This window comes from Arachis duranensis, chromosome 9 (assembly GCF_000817695.3).
Source record: "Arachis duranensis cultivar V14167 chromosome 9, aradu.V14167.gnm2.J7QH, whole genome shotgun sequence".
In the NCBI taxonomy this organism is placed as follows: domain Eukaryota; kingdom Viridiplantae; phylum Streptophyta; class Magnoliopsida; order Fabales; family Fabaceae; genus Arachis; species Arachis duranensis.
Window position 1 is genome coordinate 7,090,603 of NC_029780.3, and position 9,139 is coordinate 7,099,741.

General features: G+C 31.0%; 1 protein-coding gene across 2 annotated transcripts; it reads left to right on the top strand.

The window, feature by feature from the left end:
- The first annotated feature begins 1,629 nt into the window (after positions 1-1,629).
- LOC107464455 (casein kinase 1-like protein 2) lies at positions 1,630-5,809 on the top strand. 2 transcript variants are annotated; one of them, XM_021132410.2, is made up of 14 exons: positions 1,630-1,998; positions 2,113-2,153; positions 2,486-2,555; positions 2,661-2,809; positions 2,896-2,991; positions 3,083-3,153; positions 3,450-3,511; positions 3,606-3,669; positions 3,751-3,835; positions 3,932-4,058; positions 4,155-4,237; positions 4,319-4,382; positions 4,564-4,706; positions 5,266-5,431. In XM_021132410.2, the coding sequence occupies exons 1-14, from the start codon at positions 1,923-1,925 to the stop codon at positions 5,290-5,292; spliced, it is 1,158 nt and encodes a 385-aa protein (XP_020988069.1). In that variant the 5' UTR covers positions 1,630-1,922; the 3' UTR covers positions 5,293-5,431. The 2 variants fall into 2 exon arrangements, with proteins under 2 accessions (XP_020988069.1, XP_015938857.1); XM_016083371.3 differs by having other exon boundaries at positions 1,632-1,998; positions 5,225-5,809.
- Positions 5,810-9,139: the final 3,330 nt, after the last annotated feature.

Sequence of the window (9,139 nt, forward strand, 5' to 3'; positions counted from 1 at the left end):
AAATAATGATCAAGAATGTTACGCATATAACTAAAGTGCTAAAAAATACATAAAAAAATAATCCGAATTATTACCATACCTCATCAGAGCTAGTGTAGTTTTCTATATTCTCATGAATTGATTGACTGACAACAATTTCATTGGGTGAGTCCGTCTGTTGTACAAATTCTTCAGCACCTTCTGCCATAGGTACTGTATTAAGGTCGAAATCAATTGCCATACAAATTACAATGATAAAAATAATTTCTTATAAAATTTCTTGGCTTATACACTATTGTGCTTGTAATGGTGTTATTCTTGTGATTTTTGAATGAATATGATTGAATTAACATAAAGTATATATTAGGATAGGTTTCATGTTTCATATCTCCAATAATTGATGATAAATACCATAACGGATAAAGAATCAATTGCAATTATTTAATGTAATTGATATTATAATTACCGTTTTTAAATATAATTATTATTAATCTTTATTGTATTTTTATATATAAAAATCAAATTATAAAAAGGAATATTAAGTATTGATTACAATAGTGCCTAATAAAAAGGATATGATTTTCTAATTAATATCATTAATTAGCAGATTTAATAAGAACGATGATAAGTAAAATGAACGGTGATAAGTAGAATGATAAGAGAGTGAAGTAAAAAATAAAACTGTTATTAAATAATATAAATGAAATAAAATATGAAAAGTTTTGGCTGATTATGGCTGAAAAATTTTGGTTACCAAACTTTTTCCTTCAAATATATATAATTTGAAACTCTTCTATTATATAGATCATAATTTCCCTTTAAAGATAAAGTAAGAGATTTTAGAAGTATATGAAATGAAAAACCTATCTACAATTCTACGCAACTACTGTGTTGGTCATGAAATAAAATTTAAAAGATAGAATAAGAAGTTTTAGCTAATAAATTTTCCAAAGATTTATTTAATAAGGTTAAAAATAAGTTAAACCATTTAGACGCTACAATAAAAAATACTATACGATTCACGGTATAAATACATTGTTATCTGAAAATTGTTGTTCTTTTTAATTAGAAATTCTACTTTGTAATCTTACCAATTCTTAACAAAATTTTTATTATAATAAAAGATGATATTATCATGTATTTTAATTCAACAGGTCTATTTTAATAAGGGTACATTTATTTCGGATTCTCATAAAACTGATAAAAGTGATTTTATAACTTTTTGCACATTCTTGAAAAAAAACTAAACTGATTTTAATGGAATCTACTCTATTCAGTTTTTTTAAAATGAAAATTGAAAACTTTTCTTTTCAATATTTTATTATTTTATAATCTTTATGTCGATATATATATTTAAAAAGCGAATATTTTAGAGAACGAAGAAAAGAAAGTAAAAGTTTATTTCTGTTAATAAAAAAAGACAAATTGACTAGTTAAATCTGACTATCTTTTTGTCAATTCTCAGTATCTTTAAAGGAGATTCTTTGTTGTTTTAATTTTTAGAATACTTTCTTTTTGTCAGGCTAAAATATTTTTTCGCATTCATTTGGGTCGTGTACTGCCCCAGAAAATAAAAAATAAAACAAGATAAAATTATAAAAAAAAAGAAATGAATCAAATGATTGGTTGTATTGATAAATGAAATGAAAACGGGAGATTGCGTCTGCAACAGGAAGGTGAGCGCGTGACGGCGAACCTTCTCACATCTTTCACTCTTTTCTCCCTCTTTCGTCGCACACTCTTTTTTAGCTGTCCTCTTGTTTTTCCAATTTTGCCCTCAGCTCTTTTGACATTTCTCAATTCTGTCCTCTCCCTTCTTCCACAACGACTCCATGACCTACTCCTTCAAGTCATAGAGCTCAAACTCTGTTGCTCTTGTTTCGTTTTTCTTCTCAAATTTCCCAAACCTTTTTAGGGTTTTGGTCAAAAGAGGTTGACCTTTAATGGAGCCTCGAGTTGGGAACAAGTTCCGTATCGGTCGGAAAATTGGTAGCGGATCCTTTGGAGAGATCTATCTCGGTGAGCTTTCTCCCCTCTCTCTTTTTTTTTTTTTTTGTGCATAATTGAACTTCTAATTTCCAAATTTTCCGATTAAGTTTTTCAGATTAATTTATTTAAAAAAATTTTGTGTAGGTACTAATATTCAAACAAATGAAGAGGTTGCGATTAAGCTTGTGAGTACTCTGATCTACCTATTTTAATTTTGAAGAATAAATAGTAATAATGAAATTGGTGTTTGTAAAGTTGTAATAGTGTTGTTGCTGCTGAGAAAATTCCAAGAGCTGCTGAAATTAGGAGAATTGTAATGTTTTAGTGACTTTCGAAGGAATGAATATGCAGAACTAGTTTTTTTTTCTTAAGAGTGATATATTAGAGCTACGGGGTGCTGTAGTGCATGGCAATTTAAGGTTTCTGCATATTTCTGTTGCAAAATTAAATTATTGAAGGACAAGTCATGTGTGTCTGATCGAGCATGCTATTTGTCTTGGTTTTCTTTCTTATTCAGGAAAATATCAAAACCAAGCACCCTCAGTTGCTGTATGAATCAAAGCTGTATAAAATACTGCAAGGAGGAAGTAATCTTCTATCATACTGAAATTTTGTTTTTTCTTTGGAGTTCTTTGCTTTTCATTGACTTCATGTTAATCACTCGGCTTAAACTATTTTTGGTTTGTTGGCAGCTGGGATCCCAAATGTGAAATGGTATGGCGTAGAAGGAGAATACAATGTGCTTGTGATGGATTTACTGGGCCCTAGTCTTGAGGATTTATTCAATTTCTGTAGTCGGAAATTGTCTCTCAAAACTGTTCTCATGCTTGCTGATCAGATGGTTGGTTTTACCTTATTAAGTCGACATCCTTCTAATTTACTTTCACTTATTTTATTAAAAATGGCATAATCTTGAATTATTTGCAGATAAATCGAGTTGAATTTGTTCATTCAAAATCATTTTTGCATCGGGATATCAAGCCAGACAATTTCCTCATGGGTTTAGGGAGGCGTGCGAATCAAGTATTAGTTTAATTCTTCATGTTTTAGAAAAAAGGAAAATTCTTCCATATAGTATATTGATGTATCCTCTTCATATTTTCCTTTTCTGTAGGTGTATATCATTGACTTTGGTCTCGCTAAGAAATACAGGGACACTTCTACACATCAGCATATTCCTTACAGGTCTCCTTTTCTACAATCATTCTTACTTATTATTTATTTTATTTGATTTTATGTACCATGGTTAGAAGTTTCAACATGAAATTATTTTGGATTTTTGGAATTCTAGAATAATCCTTTATTATGGGAAAACCAATATCTGAAATGTTAGATATTGCTGCTCGTGACAGACTGACTATTTAATTGTTGAGATTTATGGTAAAAGAGTAGCACATAAATCTATAAATAATTTTGTGGCTGTTTGCTGTCAACATTCTTGTGTGGTTTCTATGAATTTGACTTGCTTGTTTGCTCTGCAGAGAGAATAAGAATTTGACAGGAACGGCTAGGTATGCTAGCATGAATACTCATCTTGGAATCGGTATGCCCTTAAATGTCTCTCTTGTTCAAAACCCTTTGATTATTTTTTATTGAGCCATGGATCTGACCTGAAATATTATTTCATGCTTGAATAGAGCAAAGCCGCAGGGATGATTTAGAGTCACTTGGATATGTTCTTATGTATTTTTTAAGGGGAAGGTAATTTGTTTTCCACCATTCTTATTTTGTATTTCTCATATTTCGTTATCACCTATAATCTTTTATTTGGTATTTCTGCAGTTTGCCTTGGCAGGGACTAAAAGCAGGAAATAAGAAACAGAAATATGAAAAAATCAGTGAGAAGAAAGTTTCTACTTCAATTGAGGTATTACTATGTGATTAAAAAAATTGTTCTCTTTCATAGTATCTATATTCTTTCTATTTTAAAATTGTAACTGATTATGCATTGCTTGTTGGTCAGTCTCTCTGTCGTGGCTATCCCTCAGAATTTGCGTCATACTTCCATTACTGCCGGTCACTTAGGTTTGATGATAAACCAGATTACGCTTATTTGAAGAGACTTTTTCGTGACCTTTTCATTCGTGAAGGTTTGAACCTTCTTTTCCTTTTTATATTTCAATCTTCGGTGTACTATTAGAATACTAAGTGTCTATCTTAATATGTAATTTGTCCTCTTGCTCCAGGATTCCAGTTTGATTATGTGTTCGATTGGACCATATTGAAATATCAACAGTCTCAAGTTGCCACTCCTCCTGCCCGTGCTGTGGTAAGTGACATTGTGCTATCAGGTGGTGTTAACTTTCTGATTGTTGAGATTGGATTATTTAATTGGAAGTGACTCTTGCAGGCTCCTGCTGCTGGACCAAGTTCTGGCATGCCATCAGCTGTTTTGAATGCTGACGGCCAGTCAGGTATACTTTTCTTTTTGCTTTACATCTCTCATCCATCATTTTCTCTACCTTGATTGAGGCATTTATAGTCTGTCATATTGAAGAGTGCTTTCATAGGATTCAGTGATCCCCTGGTTGTTCTGTTATATATTATTTTCCTGTTAATTTTGATGTTCAACTCACCTTCTCTCATTTTGTGTAGGTGGAGAAGATGGTAGGCGAATTGGTTGGTCTTCATCAGATCCTACCCGTAGAAGACACTCTGGACCCATTGCTAATGATGGAATCTTATCTAGACAAAAAGCCCAACTTATAAATGACTCGACTGGATCTAAAGATGCTATGGTGCGACTATATAATTTTGGGTCAATTTATGTTCATTATATTTTGCATGTTTCACTTGGAAAGTTCCAAGATGATGGTCTGTTTATGCATAAGTTTCGTATTGTTCTCTTCCCCATTATTATGCATCCCTAAATATTTATTCCATGCTAAATAAATAGATAATATTCTAAAATTGATAGAGAAACTCACTATTGAAGTAACATTAAATCTAAATATGAGGAAATATAGTAAAAATCATTGGCAGAAAGTAACAAAATTGATTCCTTGACTCACGTATTCAGACCAGCATGAAGAGTTTGTAGTTTGAATATTCATGCGAGGTATGATCTCTTCGCAAATAGAATGAAAGTGGTCTATGTGCAGTAGCTGTTCCTGATTTACTTTGTGATTGCCTTATTTGGTATATCTTTTCTTATTATTACAAAATGAAAGTTCCTACTGATTAAGGTCAACAGGGTATGTCTATATTGTGGCTAGTTTCCATGTTGTTCATGAAATTTTATTCATGTTTTTTGCAGTTGCCAAGTTCTAATTTCTTCCTCTCAAGTGGATCTAACAGGCGAGGTGCTGTATCCAGCAGCCGTGATGCGCTCGTTGGTGGTGAGACAGAGCCCTCTCGTCCCCTCACCATGGAATCTACTCAAGGTGCACTTCGAAAAATGTCCGGCCCTCAAAGAAGTTCACCCATCACATCATCTGAGCTCAACCGACCAACCTCTGGCAGAAACCCAGCAAATGGAAAGAATTTGGAGTCCACTGTTAAAGGCATAGAAAGCCTGCATTTCAATGATGAGAGGGCACAGTATTAGGAGTTGCCTCTCTTCGATTACCCTTTGTAAATTCTGAAAAACTTCTATACTCTTTCGCACAAACTACGGAAGTGAGTGTTATCTTTGCATTGTGTTGAAGAAAAGCAGCAAACAAATTGGAAATAATCCGGTAAGTATAAAATAAATATATCTTTAGGTAGTTTCCTTGACAAAAACTAGCCTCGTAAAAGGGCTTCTGTTCATACAATTTGTGATGTACCAAAAAAATGTCTACTTTACTCTTAATATCGATATCTCTATCTAAATCTTTCATAATATTTTGTGATTTTGTCATGTTTCATGTGACATTGATTATTACTCTTGCTTTCTTTTCTTTTCTTTTCTGTTTTCATCTCTTTTTCCCGGTAATAAGTTGTGTTTTTTTTTCCTTTCATTATTTGTGGATAAAAATTTTAGATGTAGATTATGTAGTAACGACTCTTGTTTTCTGCCCTCTTTTGATACATTGATACCTTTTACCCTGGCTGGTAAGCCTGTAATTTCATAGCTACTCTCCATGCACCCTAAATTTTAACTAAAGAAAGCACAAGCAAATACTTTGTATAGTTATTATGTCTCGAATGTGGAATTTATATAGATTTCTCCATCATTAAATAGGACGTAAAGGTAAGACTTTGACTCATCTTATCTGCACTCATCTCTCGATTCGTGTTATGGTCTCTTATATGTCATAAAAGGAATCACTGCTAAGATTTGAATCCATCCAAGACTATTGATGATGAGATTATATATTTTCTATCTTAACGAATTTTACATTAATTATTTTTTTTATGTATTAACAATAGCATTCAAATTTATCGACTAGTAAGAAATACATTGAATATGAGTATCACAACTAAGATGATAAAGGATGGATGCCTGATGAAACATTTAGAGTAGTCTATTAAATAATAGCTGCTGCTGGCACAGTGGGAAACGGCCGTGCATTTTACTATTTTAGTTTGGGAAAAAGACAAATAGGTCCTGACTTTTCAAACTTTTGACAAATATATTCCTGACAAAATTTAAATACAAAAAAGTCCATGACTTTAACAAACGGAGGATAATTTAGTTCTTCTGTCTATTTGCCTCTCATACACCTAACGGAACTGGCTGACGTGGCTGAAACGGTGTCCAGGTATCCGTTACGGTGCCACGTTGAAAGGGGAAAAAAGTTCGAAGGACAAATAAGTCCTTAACGTCATTTTACAAATAAAGTTTGAAGGACAAATAGGTCCTTGAGAATTTTTTTTTTCAAAATTAATAAACTCATTTCCTAAATTCTCTCATCTACCTCTCTCCATTTTTATATTTCTCTCTACTATTTTTACTCTATATATAATTATATTTTATATTAGTAATTTGACAAATCAAAATATGTCATTCGATATTTTTTTACAATTAAAATATTTTAAATGTAAAATTATACACATTAAATTATTTTAAATTTTAGATAACGAATGTTAAAATTAATTACTAATAAAAAATTAGACTTTTTCATATAAAAATAATAACTAAAAATCTTATTATTTAATTTTTTATCTGCAGATATCTTGGTCTTCTTAGTTAGAAAATTTTGTCAACTTACGACTTTTTTGTAAAAGTAATTTTATTTTATAAATCTTTTGTGTCATGCATAATTTATACTGTTAGAACAAATCTAACAAAGTGAACTATAATTAAAAAAAAATATTCTTGTAATGTTATTATGCATAAAAATACTAGTTCTAATATAATACACAAATGCACTAATGCTAACTTAATACATGAATGATGCACAAATGAACTAATGCTAACTTGATACATAAATGAACTGATGCTAACTAATGCCACTGGTATGATGAAAACTGAACTAATGCAATTTAACAAATTCTAATATAATACACAAATGTACTAAAACTAAACTAATGCAATTTAAGAAAAAAGAGTAGAAACATAACAAGCCCAATTTCTACAATTTTAATACAAATAATTTAAATTGTAGAATAAAACAAGTTAACTAGATTTCAAAATATAAGCATAATTTTATCAGAAATTATTTTTAATATGGAAAGAAAATTGGTATTTTGGTTGAATATTGACATTTGAAGTGTATTACAGTATTGTGAAAATTATTTAACACGCCCCCACGTGTTGGCTAAGATGCTGCCATATGTTCAACACGCCCCCCACGTGTTGGCCAGAATGATGCCACGTGTTCACCACGCCCCCACGTGTTGCACCACGCCCCCCACGTGTTGACTTCCTACAAAAAAAATCCACCCATCTATAATTACACCACATTCTCCCATTTTCAACAAAAACACCAATATTTTTTCCATACAAAAAAAATTAGCCTAATTTTATAAACTAAATTCTCATAATAGAAGCATAATAGAAGTATAATGAAAAAAAAAATTCTCAAAGACCTATTTGTCCTTTAAACTTTATTTGTAAAATGACGTCAATGACTTATTTGTCCTTCGAACTTTTTTCCCCTTTCAACGTGGCACCGTAACGGACACCTGTATACCGTTTCAGCCACGTCAGCCAGTTCCGTTAGGTGTATGAGAGGCAAATAGACGGAAGGACTAAATTGTCCTCCGTTTGTTAAAGTCAGGGACTTTTTTGTATTTAAATTTTGTCAGGGATGTATTTGTCAAAAGTTTAAAAAGTCAGGGACCTATCTGTCTTTTTCCCTTTTAGTTTTAGAAAGAATCCAGATCCGTTCAAATAGAATTTACATCCTCTAAATTTTAAATTTTTATTTTAGAGGGTAAAGTGTAATTTTCTATCATTAAATAGTTTTTTTTCATATTTATTTTTTGTCTCACTTTTAAAATAAATAGTGAAATATCACACTTTACTTTCTAAAGTGAAATTCAAAATTTAGAGAATCCAGATTCATTCAAATAATGATTCTAATACTTCAAAAAAAATTTAAGTAAAGTGACAATTAGGTCCTTAAATATTTTGACTTTGAACTAATTAGTTCCTAAAGAAAAAAAAATACCAATTAATCATCTAGGATAACAAACGGTGGACACAAGATGTTCTTCTATCAATTCATCAACTAAAGCTTAACAGTAATACTTATATGTACTATTAATTACTCTAACGTGTATATCTATGAAAGATAGTCCTGTAAATAACAACTTTTGGAGCAAAATTTACTTGTTTTGATAGGATTTGTGATAAACAGAGAAAAGATAATAAATGGTATATGAAAACTCAAAAGATAATAAATATTTCACTGTCCAAAACTATATCGACAATAACGAGACATGTAATACTGTAAATAACGAAATACATAAAAAATTCCGTTTCGTTTCACACTGTTTATTGACAGAAAGACATACATGTCTATCATTTGTTATCTCTACCTAATTGATATTTTTTTTTCTTCAAGAGGACTAATAAGTCTAAAGTCAACATTTTCGAAGATCTAATTGTCACCTTACTCAAAAAATAAAAATAAAAATAAAATATAAAACTAATTCCATCTCACTATATTGAGCATTGAGAGCCTAGTTTGTTTTACATGATGTGCGAATTCAGCATATAAGATAGAAACATATTCGATTTATTTACTTAGTTAGTAAGTTGATACTTACTGAATGCATTTTAAAACACTCTTGCCACTTT

What these genes read in the sequence shown, in the direction of transcription:
- LOC107464455 (XM_016083371.3), top strand. Translation starts at nt 1,923, where the DNA reads ATGGAGCCTCGAGTTGGGAACAAGTTCCGTATCGGTCGGAAAATTGGT. An exon ending in AAGTTTCTACTTCAATTGAG is followed by an intron (nt 3,836 to 3,931) that starts GTATTACTATGT and finishes CTTGTTGGTCAG; the next exon opens with TCTCTCTGTCGTGGCTATCC. An exon ending in CTGGATCTAAAGATGCTATG is followed by an intron (nt 4,707 to 5,224) that starts GTGCGACTATAT and finishes TGTTTTTTGCAG; the next exon opens with TTGCCAAGTTCTAATTTCTT.